Source organism: Salvelinus fontinalis, chromosome 1, assembly GCF_029448725.1.
Source record: "Salvelinus fontinalis isolate EN_2023a chromosome 1, ASM2944872v1, whole genome shotgun sequence".
In the NCBI taxonomy this organism is placed as follows: Eukaryota; Metazoa; Chordata; class Actinopteri; order Salmoniformes; family Salmonidae; genus Salvelinus; species Salvelinus fontinalis.
The window spans coordinates 36222531-36244951 of record NC_074665.1 but is presented as its reverse complement, the minus strand read 5'-3'; the positions used below and the strand labels follow the sequence as shown (position 1 = coordinate 36244951).

The 22421-nt window shown below is 41.8% G+C and overlaps 1 protein-coding gene across 1 annotated transcript in view; it reads right to left on the bottom strand.

Annotated features, from left to right (window-relative positions):
- Window positions 1–22421, bottom strand: part of wdfy4 (WDFY family member 4) — a 181772-nt gene that overhangs the window by 155553 nt on the left and 3798 nt on the right. The window contains exons 4-8 of the mRNA XM_055920327.1: window positions 21893–22107; window positions 21259–21384; window positions 20703–20892; window positions 625–814; window positions 56–216 (exon numbers count right to left, since the gene is read on the bottom strand). Coding sequence (XP_055776302.1) covers window positions 56–216; window positions 625–814; window positions 20703–20892; window positions 21259–21384; window positions 21893–22107 — 882 coding nt within the window. The remainder of the gene's footprint in view (window positions 1–55; window positions 217–624; window positions 815–20702; window positions 20893–21258; window positions 21385–21892; window positions 22108–22421) is intronic.

Below are 22421 nucleotides of genomic sequence, written 5' to 3'. Positions count from 1 at the left end.
CCAGTAACACACCTACATTTGTTCTTGAAAAGTGTAATAGGAAGTGTTTTCTTACCTGTGGTGAGTGAGGGGTCAAACTTGAAGCCAGGTGGCTGAGGGTTGGTGACACAGAGAGCCACCTTCAGCTCTGACCTCCCAAACAGACACAAAGACGCTAGCAGAGATAACAGGTCCTCTACTGGACCAAACTCCTCCGCAGGCACACCCTCCTCACACCTGCCATTGGGAAAAATTAGGAATTAATGGTATGGAGAGAGTGTGAAAGAGACACAGTAAAGGTTCTAGATGTAAAGTGAAAGATAAAATATTATTTGTTGCCGTATATCTGTAAGCAGACAAACTGCAGAGACATAAATAGCATTGTGTTGTGGGCAGAATTGGCTTTAACCCAAAAATAAATCATATTACATTATGTCTGTTGCACACACCTGTATTCCTGGGAGCCATATTTCCAAGAAATCTGGATAAGTTCCACTACTGACGCTTTCAATAAAGACAGATGTTTTCACTCTGTCCCTCTCCCTCCCACCTTCAACCACTCCCTTTCTCTCCCTCACCATCATCCTTCCTCACCCTCTCTTTCTCCCTCAATTCCCTCCCCCCATCTCCTTCTCTCTAACTCACCGGGTCATGATGGCCTGTAAGACAGTGTATCCATCGTTATTTTCAAGCTCGGTGAACAGAGCAGGGTTGAGCTGGTAGGAGTCTCTGATGAAGCTAAACACTGTGACAGCCACCTCAGCTAGGACTGGAGCTGGGGCACGATCACTGATACGCTGCAGGTTCTGAATACAGATACGCACACAGTTCTTAGCTGAGGAGAGAGTGGAGAAATAGAATATATATACATATATATATATATATATATATATATATATATATATATATATATATATATATATATATATATATATAGAGAGAGAGAGAGAGAGAGAGAGAGAGAGAGAGAGAGAGAGAGAGAGAGAGAGAGAGAGAGAGAGAGAGAGAGAGAGAGAGAGAGAGAGGGAGAGAGAGAGAGAAGGGGTTACAGGGTCAATGAATCATACGTTGAGTAATTCAAGTATTTAACCATAAAAATACACACCAGACACATTGCCTGAATGCCTCCACCATCACCAAAACAAATCACCCATCACCCATCAAAACAAACTGATAATCATCACCAAAGCAAACTGCTCATCATCACCAAAACCATAGCATTAAATAAAACACTAGCACAGTATTATTATTATATTGATTATATTCCAGGCTGTATCACAACCGGCTGTGATTGGGAGTCCCATAGGGCTGTGCACAATTGGCCCAGGGTCGTCCGGGTTAAGGTTTAGCCGGGGTAGGCCATCATTGTAAATAAGACTTTGATCTTAACTGGCTTGCCTAGTTAAATAAAGTTTAAATAAAAAATAAAATACAGTGGCACTATTAAATACTAATTTCTGATTGGCTTGAAGGGCATTCTAGAGCGTGCATTATTTTCCTCTAACGGCCAGTATATCAGCACGGTAGAATTCAATGGCTATTTCAATCTTACATGTTCAATGTTTGAGCTATTTTTGAAAGCAAAAGTTGAATTGTTAACATTGTTGAATTCGATTTTCATAATAGCAAGCTAGGACTGATGGTTAGGTTAGCTAAACTAGCAAGCCTGTTTGTTTGGTTACCAAGGCAACTACTGTAGCTACTGTATCTAGTAAACTTGCTAGCTACTTCAGTGGATGTTGAACACATTTCTACCTGCAAATGAACACATTTCTTGCGGGAAATGTGTTAAATTATAGCCATGGTGTAAAAAGGATAATCAACTATGGGCTCTGCATTCTCTGGAAAATAAGCAGCTCTGTGGAAGGTAAATTCCATTTCACTCCACTAGCGCGTTGCGGAACACATTTCGCACATTCCTGATTTTCCATAGAATGCATAGCTCCTCGTTGATTATCCCTTATATAGGTCTTCCATGACCAAAACAAACTGATAACGATCACCAAAACAAACCAGACAACAGTCATGTTCTGTGCTCTGGGCTGTGTATGAGAACAGCTAAGTAGATAATGAGGTCTGAGTGGATATCATGTGAATGTCTACTTCTGTGTTTGTCATGAGACCTGGGGCTCTGGTGACTGCTGCTTATCTTTACCCACGTTCCTGGGAGAGGAAAATCACCCCATCAATAAGGTAAGTGGTCTTAATGTTCTGGTGATTACTGCATCCCAGCAAACTGGGAACATTCCTATAACATTAGCTAAGATTCCCAGCTAAGATTCCCATTAAGTTCTAGTATTTTTTTGTCCAACAACCACCACAGAAAATTCTTCAAAAGTTCTCATTAGGTTTCCTGTTTACGTAATAACACATTGTACCAGTAATGTTTTACCAGAAAACCAAAACTGGTTCTGTGAAAGTTCCTGCACCAAATGTTATCATAACACAAAAACTGTTCATTTGTGGTGATGATTATAGAATATTTGTATTGTAATGACCTGACTAGATCATAAAGGAACAATTGTCCAGACTGAGGCTTGAGTTTACAAATTGACGGTTTATTAACCCAACTTTACACAGGCTACTGTTTGGCCGTAGCCCACGCCAAATAAATGAAAGATACCCCACAAACCAACCGTGACCTTCTCTTGTGAAGGCCAGATGTAAGAGAGAGAACAATGGCTAAACCTGGTCTTAACTTCCAATGCTCCATCCCCCTGCCCAACCCCCTCCACGCCACTCCGCCAACCGCCAGAACATTCCAGGCATTCCCGTGATTGGCAGATAGCAGGTTGATTGGCATGTCAGACCCCGCGAACACTGGTAAGTACAACACAACCCACTAATAGCCTACCACATAACACACAGCTGTCTGTGCGGGTCGCTACCGTATAAAACATTCGCATGATGTTGGAAGAGCGTTTCTATAACCCAATTAACCTCTAAAAGTCTAAGTCATCTAAGCTAACATATGGAACTGTTTTTAGATGGTTCAATATTTAGATGGTTCAAAATTCAATATTTTATCAAATAATAACAACAACAAAAGAATAGATACCTAAATGGGTCCTAAAATTCAAAATCAAATAGCAAAATGATCCATAGTATTACCATTATGTTTCATTAGGTTGTGGTAACATTGCGGGGACGTGACAAGAGGTATATTTCCAAAACACAAAAACTGTCCAGTTGTGCTGACGTTCAGAAAATATTTGTATCAGGGTGCACAAAACATTCCTTTGATGTTGCAAGAATGTTGACAGAACAGCCTTTAAATGTTCCCAGAACATGTAGTTAGGTTGTATGAACAGTGTAGGTACATTACAAGAGATAGGTTCCCAAAACACAAAATATGCTCAGTTGTGATAACATTTTACTAGGCAAGTCAGATAAGATCGATTTATTATGTACAATGATAAGAACAAATTCTTATTTACAGTGACGGCCTACCGGTGAACAGTGGGTTCAGGGGCAGAACGACAGATTTTTACCTTGTCAGCCAGGGGAATTGATCCAGCAACCTTCTTCCAATCCTAATTTAAATGATGTTTGGCAAACTCCAAGCGCTCGCGTCTGTGTCTTGGGGTCATTAAGGGCTTTCTTCTGGCAACCCTTCCAAAGAGCCTGTGGTTGTGGAGGTGGCATCTGATGGTGCTTTTTTAAACATGGTGACCCCAAGACACCACCAAGGCCTGCACATCTTTCACAGTGATTCTGGGGGTTTTGTTGATTCTTTCATGATCCTTCTCCCTATGCTGGGGGGCAAAATGCATTTGCGTCCTCTACCTGTTAGATTTTCAACTGTTCCATATCTTTTGAATTTTTTTATAATTGCCCTGACAGTGCTCAGTGGTATATTCAATCATTTGTTGATCTTCTTGTAGCCATTACCAGATTTATGAAGGTCTACGACCATCTGTATCTTTTGAACTGCCAGTTCTTTTGTTTTCTTCATGGTGTTGGATAACAAAAGGATATTGCATGAGTGTTACCTCATTTTTATACCCTAGTGAAAAAGGAAGTGATATAATGGCTCAAGATAGTTCCTTAGCCTCTAACGCCTACCAAACCCGGATCCGGGAGCCCCCCCATCACAAAAGCTGACTAGCATAGCCTAGCCTAAAGCCACAGGGATATCATATAATAAAATGTTAATGAAATCACAAGTCCAAGACACCAAATGAAAGATACACATCTTGTGAATAAAGCCATCATTTCTGATTTTTAAAATGTTTTACAGGGAAGACAAAATATGTAAATCTATTAGCTAACCACGTTAGCAAAAGACACCACTTCCATACTCCACCATTTTCTTACTGCATCAGTAGCTATCACAAATTCGACCAAATAAAGATATAAATAGCCACTAACCAAGAAACAACCTCATCAGATGACAGTCTGAGAACATATTTATTGTATAGCATAGGTTTTGTTAGAAAAATGTGCATATTTCAGGTATAAATCATAGTTTACCATTGCAGCCCCCATCACAACTCTCACTAAAATGACAAGAATAACTACAGAGACCATCGTGTATTAGCTAATTACTCATCATAAAACATTTCTTAAAAATACACAGCGTGCAGCAGATGAAAGACACAGATCTTGTGAATCAAGACAATATTTCAGATTTTCTAAGTGTTTTACAGCGAAAACACAATATAGCGTTATATTAGCTTAGCACAATAGCGAACATTACAACAGCATTGATTCAAGGCAAAAATAGCTATAAGCAATGGCGTTTCATGCATTTGACATTTTTCAACAGAACAATGAATTATCAGCATAAATAGTTCTTACTTTTCGATGAACTCTCATCAGAATCTTGGGAAAGGTGTCCTTGTCAAAAAGAATCGTTGATAGGTTGGAGAACGTCCTCTTCGGAGTTGCAATTAGCAGTAAACATTAGTACGAAAGAGAGAGATACCCACATTCCTACAGCGCCAAGGAAATAAATACCCGAAAATCGCAATATACTGATATAAACTGATATAATTTGGTTCAAAATAACAACATTACGATGTCTTCAACACCTATATCGAATAAAACACAACACAGATCTATAACCGATGGTTCCAAAAGAACGTCCCCAGGTCCTCAATGCGCCCGAGCGAAGGTGGAAAGAATGATCCACCTCGTTCCCAGTCAATTTATAAACTTTGGGAACTACGTAGAGACGCCATTTCAAGACTCCCTATTCGCTAACAACCAGGGGAAGGCGTATGCAGTGCATCTCAACCAATAGAAGACAGTCAGAGTTATCCACAGGTCTGGGAACAGCAAGCAGATTTCAGCATTTTCAAATCCTCATAGGAGAATTGCTCTAAGTCTAGTTCTGTTTCACTTACAGACATAATTCAAACGGTTTTAGAAACTAGAGAGTGTTTTCTATCTAATAGTAATAATAATATGCATATTGTACGAGCAAGAATTGAGTACGAGGCAGTTTAATTTGGAAACGAATTTGTACTATGTCGAAATGACACCCCCCTAGTGGCAAGAAGTTTTAACACACCACAGATAAACTTAAATAAGTGGAACTTAATTCCTGGTTTAATTTTGACAGATGTTATTTACAATTTTTTTTAAGGCTGCCATTAATTGTGAAACCTTGATTTGGAAGACATAGATTTTTAATTAAATCAATAAATTATTTTGTTGGGTTCCATTGAAACATTAATAGTATTTTTCACATGTTGGTATTGTAACGATTCCCACCGAAGGTGGCTCCCCTTCCTGTTCGGGTGGTGCTCGGCGGTCGTCGTCACTGGCCTACTAGCTGCTACTGACTTTTCCTCCCCCTCCCTTTTTGTTGACACCTGTTTGTGGTTAGGGTGATTTGTGGGGCTTTATTACCCAGCAGCCCGGCCTGCTGGGTGTGCGGGATTGTTGTGTGTACAGTCTGTGTGTCAGGATACGTGTTCGTTGGTTGATGTTTATTTTCGTGTGTCTCACTTTGCTTGTGGTCAAGCATTTGGTTTAGAGGAGCGTCGTGTGTTCACCCGTGTGGGGGGAATTAAATTTGGAACGCTACTCTGAACTCTCTGTCTCCTGCGTTTGACTCTTTGCATCCACAACTCCCCGGGAGTTGTGGTATTTTGAGTTTGTCTCTATAATTATATTGTTTATATTTGTTTAAGTATTGTTTGTGCATTGCCAGTCAGGGGTGCCAGTAATTTTGGAGCCCACTGTAGGTGCAGCTTGTGCTGAAGACAATAAAAGGCTTAATGTGCAGTTTTGTCACACAACACAATGCAACAGATGTATCAAGTTTTGAGGGAGCGTGCAATTGGCGTGCTAACTGCAGGAATGTCCGCTGAGCATGTGTATGGCGTCGTGTGGGCGAGCAGTTTGCTGATGTCAAGTTGTGAACAGAGTGCTCAATGGTGGTGGTGGAGTTATGGTATTGGCAGGAAAAAGCTACGGACAACAAACATAATTGCATTTTATCGATGACAATTTGAATACACAGAGATACCATGATGAGATTCTGATCCCAATGTCTTGCCATTCATTCACCAACATCACCTCATGTTTCAGCCTGATAATGCATGGCCCCATGTCGCAAGGATCTGTACACAATTCCTGGAAGCTGAAAATGTCCCAGTTCTTCCATGGCCTGCAACTCACAAGACATGTCACCCATTGAGCATGCTTGGAATGCTCTGGATTGTGTACAACAGTGTGTTCCATTTCCCCCCAACATCCAGCAACTTCGCGAAGCTGTTAAAGAGGAGTAGAACAACATTCCACAGGCCATCCTGACTAGTCTCCCAGTCTCTGCCGCTGAAAAACAAAAACCACAGCATGATGCTGCCACCACCATGCTTCACTGTAGGGATTCTGCCAGGTTTCCTCCAGACATAACGCTTGGCATTCAGACCAAAGAGTTCAATCTTGGTTTCATCAGACCAGAGAATCTTGTTTCTCATGGTCTGAGAGTCTTTAGGTGCCTTTTGACAAACTCCAAGTGGGCTGTCATGTGCCTTTTACTCAGGTCTGGCCACTCTACCATAAAGGCCTGATTGATGGAGTGCTGCAGAGATGGTTGTTCTTCTGAAAGGTTCACCAATCTCCACAGAGCAACTTTAGAGCTTTGTCAGAGTTACCATCTGGCCTTGGTCACCTCCCTGACCAAGGCCCTTCTCCCCCGATTGCTCTGTTTGTCCTGGAGGCCAGCTCTAGGAAGAGTCTTGGGGGTTCCAAACTTCTTCCATTAAAGAATGATGGAGGCCACTGTTATTGGAGACCTTCAATGCTGCATACATTTTTTGGTACCCTTCCCCAGATCGGTGCCTCGACACCAGCTCTACGGAGATTTCCTTCGACTTAATGGCTTGGTTTTTGCTCTGACATGCACTGCCAACTGTGGGATCTTATATAGACAGGTATGTGCCTTTCCAAATCATGTCCAATCGGTTGAATTTACCACAGGTGCTAAATTTCAACTCTAATCAAGTTGTAGAAACGTCTCAAGGATGATCAAATGAAACAGGATGCACCTGAGCTCAATTTCGAGTCTAATAGCAAAGGGTCTGAATACTTATGTAAATACGTTTTTATTTTTTATTAACACAAATTTCTAAGAACCTGTTTTCACTTTGTCATCATTGGGTATTGTGAGTAGATTGCTGAGGAAATGTTTTTATTTAATCCATTTTAGAATAAGGCTGTAACGTAACAAAATGTGGAAAAAGTCAAGGGGTCTGAATATTTCCCCGAAGGCACTGTATATACAAAAGTATGTGGACACCCCTTCAAATTAGAGGATTTTACTATTTCAGCCACACCTGTTGCTGACAGGTGTATAAAATTGAGCACACAGTCATGCAATCTCCATAGACAGACATTGGCAGTAGAATGGCCTTACTGAAGAACTTTCAACGTGGCACTGTCATAGGATGCCAGCTTTCCAACAAGTCAGTTTGACCAAATCACTGCCCTGATAGAGCTTCCCTGGTCAACTGTAAATGCTGTTATTGTGAAGTGGAAACGTCTAGGAGCAACAACGGCTCAGTTGCAAAGTGGTAGGCCACACAAGCTCACAGAAAGGGACCGCCGAGTGCTGAAGCACGTAGCACGTAAAAATAATCTGTCCTCAGGTTGCAACACTCACTACCTAGTTTGAAACTGCCACTGGAAGCGACGTCAGCATAATAACTGTTCGTTGGGTGCTTCATGAAATGGGCTTCCTTGGCCGAGCTGCCATACACATGACTAAGATCACCATGCGCAATGCCAAGCGTCAGCTGAAGTGGTGTAAAGCTCACCACCATTGGACTCTGGAGCAGTGGAAATGCGTTCTCTGGAGTGATGAATCACACATCACCATCCGGCAGTCAGACAGATACATCTGGGATTGTCGGATGCCAGGACACCGCTACCTGCACCAATGCATAATGCCAACTGTAAAGTTTGGTTGAGGAGGAATAATGGTTTGGGGCTGTTTTTCATGGTTCGGGCCAGTTCCAGTGAAGGGAAATCTTAACGCTACACCATACAATGACATTCTAGACGATTCTATGCTTCCAACTTTGTGGCAACAGTTTGGGGAAGGCCCTTTCCTGTTTCAGCATGACAATGCCCCCATACACAATTTGAGGTCCATACAGAAATGGTTTGTCGAGATTGGTGTGGAAGAACTTGACTGCCCTGCACAGAGCCTTGACCTCAACCCACTCAAACACCTTTGGGATGAATTGGAACACCAACTGCGAGCCAGGTCTAATCGCCCAACATCAGTACCCAAACTCACTAATGCTCTTGTGGCTGAATGGAAGCAAGTCCCCGCAGCAATTTCCCAACATCTAGTGGAACGCCTTCCCAGAAGAGTGGAGGCTGTTATAGCAGCAAAGGGACCAACTCCATATTAATGCCCATGATTTTGAAATTAGATATTTGAGGAGCAGCTGTCCATATACTTTTGGTCATGTAGTGTATACTAAAAAAGAGGATGTCTTTATTTCGTTCAGATTTGTAAATCCAGTCAGAAATTCAGATTTTAGACTAACTGTAAACAACAAAAAAAATTGTCAAAATGTACTGTTCCACTTAAGAAAATGCACCCAATATAATTCCTACTTTGAGATGTTTGAAATAGTCCCCCATTGCAAAAGTGATCCTAGATCAGCACTCAGTCATGGATACCTTGTAAAGATGGGCCCAGAAGTGTGCAGCATACAGTGCCTTCAGAAAGTATTCATACCCCTTGACTTATTCCACATTTAGTTGTGTTAGAGCCTGAATTAAAAATGATTAAATAGATTGTTTTCTCACCCATCTACACATAATACCCTGTAATGACAAAGTGAATACTTTGTAGGCACACCTTTAGCCTCAATTACAGCTGTGTCTATTTTAGGGTAAGTCTCTTAAGAGTTTTGCACATCTGGGTTATACAATATTTGCCCATTACTGTTTTTAAAATTCTTCAAACTCTGTCAATTTGACTGTTGATCATTGCTAGACAGCCATTTCCAAGTCTTGACATAGATTTTCAAGCTGATTTAGGTCAAAATTACAACTAGGCCACTCAGGAACATTCGATGTCATCTTAGTAAGCAACTCCAGTGGAGATTAGGCCTTGTGTTTTAGATTATTGTCCTTCTGAAAGGTGAATTAATCTCCCAGTGTCTGTTGGAAAGCAGACTGAACCTTTGCCGGTGCATATAGCTGTATTCCATTTATTTTTATCCCCAAAAACTCCTTAGCCCTTGCCAATGACAAGCATACCCTTGATGCTGCCACCATCATGCTTGAAAATTATGTGTTGTGTTGGATTTGCCCCAAACACTTTGTTTTTAGGACAAAAAATGTATTTCTTTGCCACATTATTTGCAGTATTACTTAAGTGCCTTGTTGCAAACAGGATATATGTTTTGGAATATTTTTATTCACTCTGTCATTTAGGTTAGTATTGTGGAGTAGCTACAATTTTGGTGATCCATCCTGAGTTCTCATATCACAACCATTAAACTCTGTAAGTGTTTTAAAATTGGCCTCATGGTGAAATCCCTAAGCAGTTTCCTTCCTCTCCGGCAACTGAGTTAGGAAGGATGCCTGTATCTTTGTAGTGACTGGGTGTATTAATATACCATCCAAAGTGTTGTTAATAATTTCACCATGCCCAAAGGGAAAGTCAGCACCTGCTTTTTATATTTTTACAAATCTACCAATCGGTACCCTTCTTTGCGAGGTATTGAAAAACCTCCTTGGTCTTTGTGGTTGAATCTGTGCTTGAAATTCACTACTCGATTGAGGGAACTGACATATAGGGTACAGAGATGGGGTGTCATTCATAAATCATGTTAACCACTACTATTGAACACGGAATGAGTCCATGCAAATCTTGTGATTTGTTAAGTACATCTGAACATATTTAGGCTTGCCATAACAAAGGGGTTGAATACTTATTGACTGAAGACATTTCAGCATTAAGTTTTTTATTAAATTCACACATTTTCTACAAACAAAATTCCACTTTGACGTCATGGGGTATTGTGTGTAGGCCAGTGACACAAAATCTCAATTTAATACATTTTAAATTCAGGCTGTAACACAACAAAATGTGGAAAAGGTGAGGTGTGTGACATTTTTCTGAAAGCACTATATAAAGAGGATGGTGAAGTGATGGTGAATAACCCAGTTACTGGTATTTTCCTGGGTTAGTTATGTCTAATAAGGTAAAACAAATAAAGCATGGAATTCCTGATTGACCATACTGCCATGGCTATATACTGAGAAAAAACCCATTTAAGGGTTCAAACCTCATGTGCAGATTGTCAACATATGAAGTGTAAAAAATATGATTTTGTTTGTATGATAAAATGCTGTTCAAATGTCCTATGAATTAAATAATGTGCAGTTTGTCAACATACAGATGTTGGATCTTAACTTGATCATTCTTGTTGCAGAGAATTTTCTTGCTGCATCAGGAAGTTCTATTGAGCCTTGTGATTCCTTGAAAATGAGCAGTTATCTTTCTCTCCATGCTGGGGCAGTCGAGTCATTGGGATCAGGCCTGCTTTCAAAATAATATTCTCGCTCGCTCAAACACTAGGCTTAGGTCCTATTACTGCAACATTCAACTGTGCAAAAATGTATCTGGAATGCAGCCATACACATCAACCACCATCGTTATATATATCTTAATATCACAAGATAGATATTGGTTTCCACTAAGCTACGACATACAAGTGTGAAGTGTATCCTAAGGTTATGAATGAACTGTCCAAATTGAGTTTAATTGTGGCCTGGTGTGGTTTAGTGGTTAGGGCCGCTGCCTTCAGTGTGTAAATATAGCCTTATCGTGTTGGGTGTGGGTTTGATTCCAACCCATGACCTTCTGGCACAAATAACTCAATCTTACCGATTTACTTGATTTAGTTACACATTTCAAATATGGACAGTAAATTGCTATAGTAGATTAGCTGTGGTAAACGCAGAAATACTTTATTTATTTTATACGGAATGCTTGTCAAATAGATAAATGGCCCTTAGTCTGTTAAAAAATTACTAAGTTGTTCCAATGACAACACCAACCAGAGGACGAACATATCTTGAAAGACTTTGGTTGCAAGCAGGACTAAGGAAGAGAGGAAGAGGCGAATAAGCCCAATGTGTTTCTATGGGCTTAATATGCAGACCTAAACTTCTCGCCTGCCTTCCTGCCTTTGGGACAACAACTCCCATTGTTAGAGACATGAGCATCTTGTCATTATATACATATCTTTGACTAAGGATTATGGTGGTAAAATTGCAAGATTATGTTATAATACTTGTATTGCATCAAATGGTTGTTTTAGTCAACAGAATAGAGTATTCGTAACTATTGTGTGTCTGTTCTACTGGGGATGGGCCTCTGGGAGATAACACTGACAGGAGATTTACGATGTCTTTTGGGTGATAAAACCAAAAGAGCATTCCAGAGCATGGGTTAATGTTTCTGTTCTATACTGTACCAGAGAGAGATGGTTCCAGTTTGGAGTCGGAGGGCCAGACACTGGTCTATACAATGGAAACTTTTGACACAGCAGATAATGTCTGCTATGTATTATAGGTATCTTTCATACAGATCTTAACCTTGTGACCATTCTATATATCTGTTGTTCGTCATCTTGGTTGAAAGGGGTGTATCTTGGCTATAAAAGACCTTTGTACTTTGCTCTCAACGAATCATCAGAGACGGTGATTCGTCGACCAGCCATCGCTATTGCAAAGCTCTCACTATTAAAGATTTAGTTTAAGTATAACTCTGACTTGTGTGATAAGTTTGTCTCTCCTCATTTAATAGTAATGAAATGAACCACCACAGGTATCACTGACATCAGCTTTTAGGGAGCGGTAAAGAGGTGACCTATAATAGTTGAAATTGAGATCAGCTGTGCGGGTGAATTTAGAGCATATTAATAGTTCATGAAACATCAGCTGGTGATAATCTAGTGCCATCAATGGTTGCAATAGGCCCTTTGTTAATTTATCATAGTCTACATTTTGTAGGCCACCCGTTAACCTATCCATTGTCACATAATGAAAGGTGTGAAAACTGATAGTAGGCTACCATTTGTGTTTCCCTGGCTGAGTTGATGAACTGATTTGGGCTATCAGATGATTGACAGATGTAGGCCTACTGTGGAACGATAAGCTTTCTTCCAGTGTGGATGCTTGCACACATTCTATATATATAATTTGCAGAGGTGGGTAGAGTACTGAAAATCTGTACTGAAGTAAAAGTAATATTACTTAGATTGGAATGAACTCAAGTAAAAGTAGTCCGCTTAAGAAACTACTCAAGTAAGAGTAAAAAGTATACGGTCAGAAAACTACTTAAGTACTAGTTACACATTTAGTTTGGTAATTGTTTACAACTTCTGGTAAACTGTGATAGCAAACAAAAACAACAACTTTGTGCAATTGATTTGACATTAATTTTTATTTAAGCCTGCCAGCACCATCTTTTAGTGTCCTCCAGCACAGGTAATCACCAACGAAGACTAACATTAAACAAAGTCTGTAGACTGTAGAGTTTCAATTACGGTCTTATTCAAAGTTAACTTAATATCTGTCATTGTGCTCAATTTAATAAATAGGTAAATGTTACTCGAGACATTGTAATAATTTTAAAATTTTTGAAGACCTGCCCTTCACTTCAAGAGCCTTGGTGGAGATACAAGGGTTTGACGAACAACTTTGAGAGCTGTGATGGAAATTTTGAATTTCCACGAATTAAATAAAAAATTGAGATTTTCATTTGATAGCGACGATATAATAATATTAATCTATGTAACTGAAGTTATTTGGTAAAGTGTAATGGAGTAAAAATTAAGTTATTTCCTTTAGAAATTACTTGAGTAAGAGCACTCAGTACAACCCACAGAGCGTAACTAGTACGAGTTCCACAAAAAAAATTGAATGGCAGTGAGTTAGATTCGAACCCATGCCGACTCTGGCATATGAGTGTCAGGGTAACCAGCTGTAACCAGTGGACCACACAGGCACTGAATAAACCAACAGCTTATTCAGCCTATTAGTTGCATTGAACATATAATAAAACAATTATACAAATAAATAAAATCCCCTAATGAAAAATACATGTACCCCCACTGTAACGGTGCTCTAGCTCTTCCTCCTCCTCGGACGAGGAGAGGAGAGAGGGATCGGAAGACCAATGTGCAGCGAGGTATGATGACATAATGGTTTATTTACAAAACGGAAAACACAACAACACTTTAACAAACTACAAAACAATAAACGACGTAGACAGACCTGGACGACGAACTTACATGAAACACGAAGAACGCATGAACAGGGAAACTGACTACATAAAAGAACGAACATACAAACAAACCGAAAACAGTCCCGTGTGGCACAACGACATACACAGACACAGGAGACAACCACCCACAACAAACAGTGTGAAACAACCTACCTTAATATGACTCTCAATCAGAGGAAACGCCAAACACCTGCCTCTAATTGAGAGCCATACCAGGCAACCCATTAACCCAACATAGAAAACACATAACATAGACTACCCACCCAAAACTCACGCCCTGACCAATTAAACACATACCAAACAACAAAAAACAGGTCAGGAGCGTGACAGAACCCCCCCCCCCCCCTCAAGGTGCGAACTCCGGGCGCACCCCTACAACTCAAGGGGAGGGTCTGGGTGGGCATCTGTCCGCGGTGGCGGCTCCGGCGGTGGACGAGGACACCACACCACCACTGTCTTTGTCCCTCTCCTTCGCGTCCTTTGAGTGGCGACCCTCGCCCCGGACCATGGTCCAGGAACCTTCACTAAGGGCCCTCCTACATAGAGGAGACAGCTCAGGACAGAGAGGTAGCTCAGGACAGAGAGGTAGCTCAGGACAGAGAGGTAGCTCCGGACAGAGAGGTAGCTCCGGACAGAGAGGTAGCTCCGGACAGAGAGGTAGCTCCGGACAGAGAGGTAGCTTAGGACAGAGGGACAACTCTGTACTAATGGCAGCTCCGGACTGAGTGGCAGCTCCGGACTGGGTGGCAGCTCCGGACTGGGTGGCAGCTCATGACTGGGTGGCAGCTCATGACTGGGTGGCAGCTCATGACTGGAGGGCAGCTCATGACTGGAGGGAAGCTCATGACTGGAGGGCAGCTCATGACTGGAGGGCAGCTCATGACTGGAGGGCAGCTCATGACTGGAGGGCAGCTCATGACTGGAGGGCAGCTCATGACTGGAGGGCAGCTCATGACTGTAGGGTAGCTCTGGCAGCTCCTGACTGGCTGGCGGTTCTGGCAGCTCCTGACTGGCTGGCGGCTCTGGCAGCTCCTGACTGGCTGGCGGCTCTGGCAGCACCTGACTGGCTGGCGGCTCTGGCAGCCCCTAACTGGCTGGCGGCTCTGGCAGCTCCTGACTGGCTGGCGGCTCTGGCAGCTCCTGACTGACGGACGTCTCTGGCAGCTCCTAACTGGCTGGCGGCTCTAGCAGCTCCTGACTGGCTGGCGGCTCTGGCAGCTCCTGACTGGCTGGCGGCTCTGGCAGCTCCTGACTGACGGACGGCTCTAGCGGCTCCTGACTGACGGACGGCTCTAATGGCTCGTGGCAGACGGATGACTCAGATGGCGCTGGGCAGACAGATGGCTCAGATGGCGCTAGGCAGACAGATGGCTCAGACAGCGCTGGACAGACGGATGGCTCAGACGGCGCTGGGCAGACAGATGGCTCAGACGGTGCTGGACAGACGAGCAGTGCAGGCGGCGTTGGGCAGACAGCCGACTCTGACCTGCTGAGGCGCACAGTAGGCCTGGTGCGTGGTGCCGGAACTGGTGGTTCCGGACTGGAGACACGCACCTCAAGGCTAGTGCGGGGAGCAGGAACAGGGCACACTGGATTCTCGATGCGCACTATAGGCCTGGTGCGTGGTACCGGAACTGGAGGTACCGGGCTGAGGGCACGCACCTCAGGGAGAGTGCGGGGAGAAGGAACAGTGTGTACAGGGCTCTGGAGACGCACAGGTGGCTTAGTGCGTGGTGCCGGAACTAGAGGCACTGGGCTGGAGACACGCACCATAGGGAGAGTGCGTGGAGGAGGAACAGGGCTCTGGAGACGCACTGGAAGCCTGGTGCGTGGTGTAGGCACTGGTGGTACTGAGCTGGGGCGGGAAGGTGGCGCCGGATATACCGGACCGTGTAGGCGTACTGGCTCCCTTGAGCACTGAACCTGCCCAACCTTACCTGGTTGTATGCTCCCCGTCGCCTGACCAGTGCGGGGAGGTGGAATAACCCGCACCGGGCTATGTAGGCGAACCGGGGACACCATGCGTAAGGCTGGTGCCATGTAAGCCGGCCCAAGGAGACGTACTGGTGGCCAGATATGTAGAGCCGGCTTCATGGCACTTGGCTCAATGCTCAATCTAGCCCTACCAGTGCGGGGAGGTGGAATAACCCGCACCGGGCTATGCACACGTACAGGAGACACCGTGCACTCTACTGCGTAACACGGTGTCTGCCCGTACTCCCGCTCTCCACGGTTAGCCTGGGAAGTGGGCGCAGGTCTCCTACCTGCCCTAGACCCACTACCTCTTAGGCCCCCCAAGAATTTTTTGGGTAGTACTTGCGGGCTTTTCGGGCTTCCGTGCTAGACGCGTCCCCTCATAACGCCGGTTCCTCTCTCCGGTTTCCTCCGCTCTCCGAGCTGCCTCCAGCTGTTCCCATGGGCGGCGATTCACTTCCACTTTAGCCCATGGTCCTTTTCCTTCCATGATTTCCTCCCAAGACCAGAAATCCTGCTTCGTGCGCTGTCCGTTAACCCGCTGCTTGATCCGGGTTTGGTGGGTGGTCCTGTAACGGTGCTCTAGCTCTTCCTCCTCCTCAGACGAGGAGAGGAGAGAGGGATCGGAAGACCAATGTGCAGCGAGGTATGATGACATAATGGTTTATTTACAAAACGGAAAACACGACAACACTTTAACAAACTACAAAACAATAAACGACGTAGACAGACCTGGACGACGAACTTACATGAAACACGAAGAACGCATGAACAGGGAAACTGACTACATAAAAGAACGAACATACAAACAAACCGAAAACAGTCCCGTGTGGCGCCACAACATACACAGACACAGGAGACAACCACCCACAACAAACAATGTGAAACAACCTACCTTAATATGACTCTCAATCAGAGGAAACGCCAAACACCTGCCTCTAATTGAGAGCCATACCAGGCAACCCATTAACCCAACATAGAAAACACATAACATAGACTACCCACCCAAAACTCACGCCCTGACCAATTAAACACATACCAAACAACACAAAACAGGTCAGGAACGTGACACCTACAAATATGCAAATGTATTATAATCCACATGAGATGCGCTGTAGCCTGCACGTAGCCTAAGTAGGCTACTTGAACTAACGCCCAGTGGACCTGCAGTCTAAGTTATTGTAAAGCCTATAAACACCATACACCATCCCCCGCTGCCCCCCCCCCCCCCCCCCCCCGGGCAATTCTAATTATTCAATATTCATTCAAATCCTTCTGCTGCTGCATTATTTTCCTTCTGCGACAAAAAAAGGTCAAATTAAGATCTGACATCAGTATGAAATGTAAGAAAATATGGTTGCATTTGTACGATTAAATGCTATTCGAATGTTCTATGAATGAAATTAAAATGCCATGTGTCCCTATATCATTGACAATACATTCCTCAAATGTGAATTACTATTAAATATGGAGAGAAACATAATTGGGGAGGCATTCCAATTTGATTTCTTATGCTTTATGGAGCTACAAATTCGCATGCTGAGAATGTTGTGGTTATACATATGTTGGATCTTAATTGAGCCAGTTTGCTACAGCAGGAAAATCATCCTGTGGCAACAGGACAGGAAATGTCAATTTTTATGTTCATTATAATTAATGGACATTTTTGTAGGGGTTGATAAATGGTTCTTTAGGGCAAATAAAGTCAGACATTTCAAACTGGAAATTAAAAACTCAAGAAGCCTTTTTAAAACTCAAATACACTACAAGTTTGCATTTCCTGTAGTGCTGGAAAATTCTCAGCAACAAAAGAGTGATCAAATTAAAATCCTACATCTGTATTAGGTAAAACTTAAATATAACATTTTCTAAATGTTTTTGAAATGTTCTGAGGACCCTCCAAGACCAGGTAAAAGTTATATTGCGCAAACATCAATTGAACATGATGTTTACTTAATACCCATCCCGGATCCGGGATCCTCCTCATCAAAAAAGCTGACTAGCATAGCCTAGCCTAACGGGACAGGGATATCATATAATATAATTTTCATGAAATCACAAGTCCAATACAGCAGATGAAAGATAAACATCTTGTGAATCCAGCCATCATTTCCGATTTTTCAAATGTTTTACAGCGAAAACACAATATGTATTTCTATTAGCTAACCACAATAGCCAAACACACAACCGCATATTTTCACCATGTTTCCACCGCATAGGTAGCTTTCACAAAACCGACAAAATAGAGATATAATTAGTAACTAACCAAGAAACAACTTCATCAGATGACAGTCTTATAACATGTTATACGATACATTTATGTTTTGTTCGAAAATGTGCATATTTGAGGTATAAATCATAGTTTTACATTGCAGCTACCATCAAAAATAGCACCAAAGCAGCCAGAATAATTACAGAGAGCAACGTGAAATACATAAATACTCATCATAAAACATTTATGAAAAATACATGGGGAAAAAGCAAATGAAAGATAAACATCTTGTGAATCCAGCCAATATTTCTGATTTTTTATAGTGTTTTACAGCGAAAACACAATATAGAATTATATTAGTTTACCACAATAGCCAAACACACAAACGCATTTATTCACCGCAAAGGTAGCTTTCGCAAAAACCAGCAAAAGATATAAAATTTATCACTAACCTTTGGACAACTTCATCAGATGACAGTCTTATAACATCAAGTTATACAATACATTTATGTTTTGTTCGAAAATGTGCATATTTAGAGCTGCAAATCGTGGTTATACATTGTGAATACGTAGCAACATTTTCCCAGAATGTCCGGTGATATTTTGGTCACTCACCTAATCTGACCAAAGAACTCATCATAAACTTTACATAAAAATACTTGTTGTATGGCAAATGAAAGATACACTGGTTCTTAATGCAACCGCTGTGTTAGATTTAAAAAAAATAACTTTACTACAACATACAAAATACATTATTGTGAGACAGCGTTCACATATTCTCTGCCCTGTTGGATTCTACATATTCCACAGAAATACGAAATAACATCATAAATGTTTTCTTACTTTTGCTGAGCTTCCATCAGAATGTTGTACAAGGAGTCCTTGGTCCAGAATAAATCGTTGTTTGGTTTTAGAATGTCCATTTCTTCTGTCGAATTCGCGCCACAATGCTAGCCAAGGTTGCTCACATTCCCATCCTCTCTTGGCGAAAAAGAACGGAAAACTCCAAAAGTCCCAATAAACGTTGAATAAACTGATAAAACTCGGTTGAAAAAAAACTACTTTATGATGTTTTTCTAATATGTATCAAATAAAATCAGAGCCGGAGATATTCGCCGTGTATTCCGAACGCTTTTCAGAAGACAATGTTGAGGTCCTTTGTGCGCCTTGGAAAACTGACAAAATGTTTGACCTGTCACTCCAAAAGCTCTTGTTCGACCTCAGATCAAGCTAGACACCCCATTTCACCTTCCACTGCCTATTGACATCTATTGGAAGGCGTATGAAGTGCATGCATATCGATAAATATAAGGCAATTGAATAGGCAGGCCCTGAAACAGAGCCTCGTTTTCAGATTTTTCACTTCCCGTATGGAAGTTTGCTGCCAAATGAGTTCTGTTTTACTCACAGATATAATTCAAACAGTTTTACAAACTTGAGTGTTTTCTATCCAATAGTAATAATAATATGCATATTGTATGATCTAGAATAGAGTACGAGGCCGTTTAAATTGGGAACAATTTTTTCCAAAGTGAAAACAGCGCCCCCCTATTGACAAGAAGTTTTAAATCTAAAACAAATATGCTATGAACAGCATAAAAATACATTTCATTCTTACAGTATTAAGAGAATATCCTGTGCAACCTAACTTAAACATTGTATGAATGTCATCACAACAGAGCATATTTTCTGTTTTGGAAACCTATTTCTTGTAATGTACCCACACTGTTCCCACAACCTCATTAAATATTCTGGGAACCTTTAAAGAATTCAGAAAGGCTGTTCTATCAACATTCTTGCAACATCAAAGGAATGTTTTTTGCACCCTGAAACAAACATTATCCGAATGTCAGCACAACTAACCAGTTTTAGTGTTTTGGGAACCTATCTTATATCTTCACAATATTCCCACAACCTAAATAAATGTTTTAGGAACTTTTAAAGGACAGAAAAAATGTGTTTTGGGAATGTTCTTGCAAAATCAGGCAAATAGTTTTTTGCAACCTAATAGAAATATTGTAATAATGTTTGTGTTTTGGGACTAAATCTCTTTTCATGTCCACATGATGTTTCAACAACCTATTGAAACATTCTGTGAATGTTTTTCTGCACCCAAAAATAAACTTTGTAGAATCATCTGCCCAACTGGACAATTTTTATGTTTTGGGAACATATCTAATGTGATGTCCACATATTGTTCTCAGCAGACTGTTCCCACAACCTAATTAAACATTTTGGGAACCTTTAAAGAACAGAATAAATGTTTTCTAGGAGCGTTGTTGCAACATCAGGTTAATTTTTCATACAAATATTCTATAATCCTCCCCACGACTGGTCAGTTATTTTGTTATGAGAACATTTGCCACGACCTAAGGAATGTTCTGGGTACTTTCACAGAACCAATTTTGGTTTACATCACTGATGGGAAAAATATCCAACCAATAATTGAAGCTAAACTGATACAGACTCTCTACCACTCTCAATTGAGGAATTGTATGTTGCAATCAAACACCAGTGTTGCATTGATTAGGCAAACATAAAAAATTTGAATAATAGGAAATGGCCATTATCAGATAATGTTGGTTTATTCTGATGATAATGTCAGCCCTTTCTTCTCAACTCAACTCCTGTTCAATATCTACCTGTTTTGAGCACAGTGGTTGCAACAACAAGCTTGTGGGTTTGATTCTTGCATGGGCCACTAATACTGAATATATTCGTGTAATTGACTACTAAAATTAGAATTTTTGCACTTCAGCTCACCCTGTAGGAAGGGGACGGTATTGGGTGTCTTAGCAGCAGAGACCGCTCTGAGGACACGTGATGCCTGGTGCCTCCAGGGGGCACTAGTCTGGTCGTGTAGTGATGTGAGCGAGATGATCAGACACTGCAACTCCTCAGTCTCCACCATCTCCTCCACACTGGAAGGGTGACTGCACAGCTGTAACAGAACCTAAGGAGGAGAGGAGGTTAGGGGTTAAGTGCCTTGATCAAGGTCACATGACAGTAGGTGGCACACTGTATATTAATAATAATGTACATAATTTAGCAGACACTTTTATACAAAGCAACTTATTCATGTGTGCATACTTTCTTTTTACATATGGTTGGTCCTGTGAACCAAACCCACTATTATAAGCGCCAAAGCGCCATGCTCTACTAACTGAACTACAATGGACCACCTGAGATTCTATTGCCAGCACTGTTCACTATAGACTGATATTCTCTATCAGCACTGGGATTTGAACAGACAACCATGCTCTTACTGGCCAGCCTCTCTAACCTTGAGGATACCGCTGAAATAGACTAGAAGACTCACCTGTACGAGCAGTTCTTGAAAGGTCTCTACTGCTGCTCTCTCCTTCCGGGCCGGTAGACACACTAGCAGGTAGAGACACTTCACCAGGGCCGCCGGCAGACCTGGCTTTACTACAGACATCAATTCCTAAAAATAGTGAAGAACACACAACAATCTGACTTTACTGACCAAATCACCTCCCAGATAAAGAGAACACAATATAATCTGGCTTTATTGAAGACAGCAATTCCTAAAGAGAGAGAAAACACAAATAAAATAAAAAAGAAGGAACTTTTACTCTTAGCAAAATTAAATCTGATAAGCTTTTATGACTTGCCTTTCAAACTCTTAACTGACAACAAAAACACAGACATTGCATTGCTTACTAAAAATATGCCACCAAGGTGATGTCTGTCTGTGAGGGGCTTGTCAAGACCTATGCACTGGAACAACTCTGATTTATTAATTAATTATCACACACTGAATCATCATTTAACTAAACAACACTGGGAGTTTCCAGATGGTTTCACTTCCAATTATCTGGGACTTCAGACTACAGTACACAGGTTAAACTATAATGTGGTAAACCACAGTCAGTCTGTTAAAGGATCAGGGTAGCCATGCTTTAGATTCAAACATGTTTAACTTCACTCACAGTAGAGTTTGTAGCAGTCAGGAAAGACAGAGTCTTCAACAGAAGCCATCCTGCATTGTCTGTCTGTGTTGTCTGTCTGTGTGACTCTCCCCCCCTGCCTGTCTCCTCTGCCCTGTCTGTCTCCCTGCTGTCTATCTCACTGTTGTCTATTTCTTCTGTGTTGTCCGTCTCGTCTCTTCTCTGGAAGAACTGCTGCACCTCGTAGCGAGCCTCCTCTAGAAGAGGAGACACAACAAGGGTTAGAATCACAGATACACCCAAGGCGTAGAAACACATACACATCTGTCCAGGAACAACCCCATAACACCTAACCTTAGACACTGAAGCGTATCAAAGGGCAAGGTGGAGCAGCTACTACCATATTTCTTACACTGTATGTAGCCATTCCTTTCAGATCTACTTGAAGGGCCTAGTGGATAGGAAAGGAAACCCTTATCTTCAAACTGAAAGCACACTTACTAGCAGAGTTCTCTAATAATAGCATTTTTACCATTTAAACTACTCTCACGTTCTAGTCTCAAACACCAAG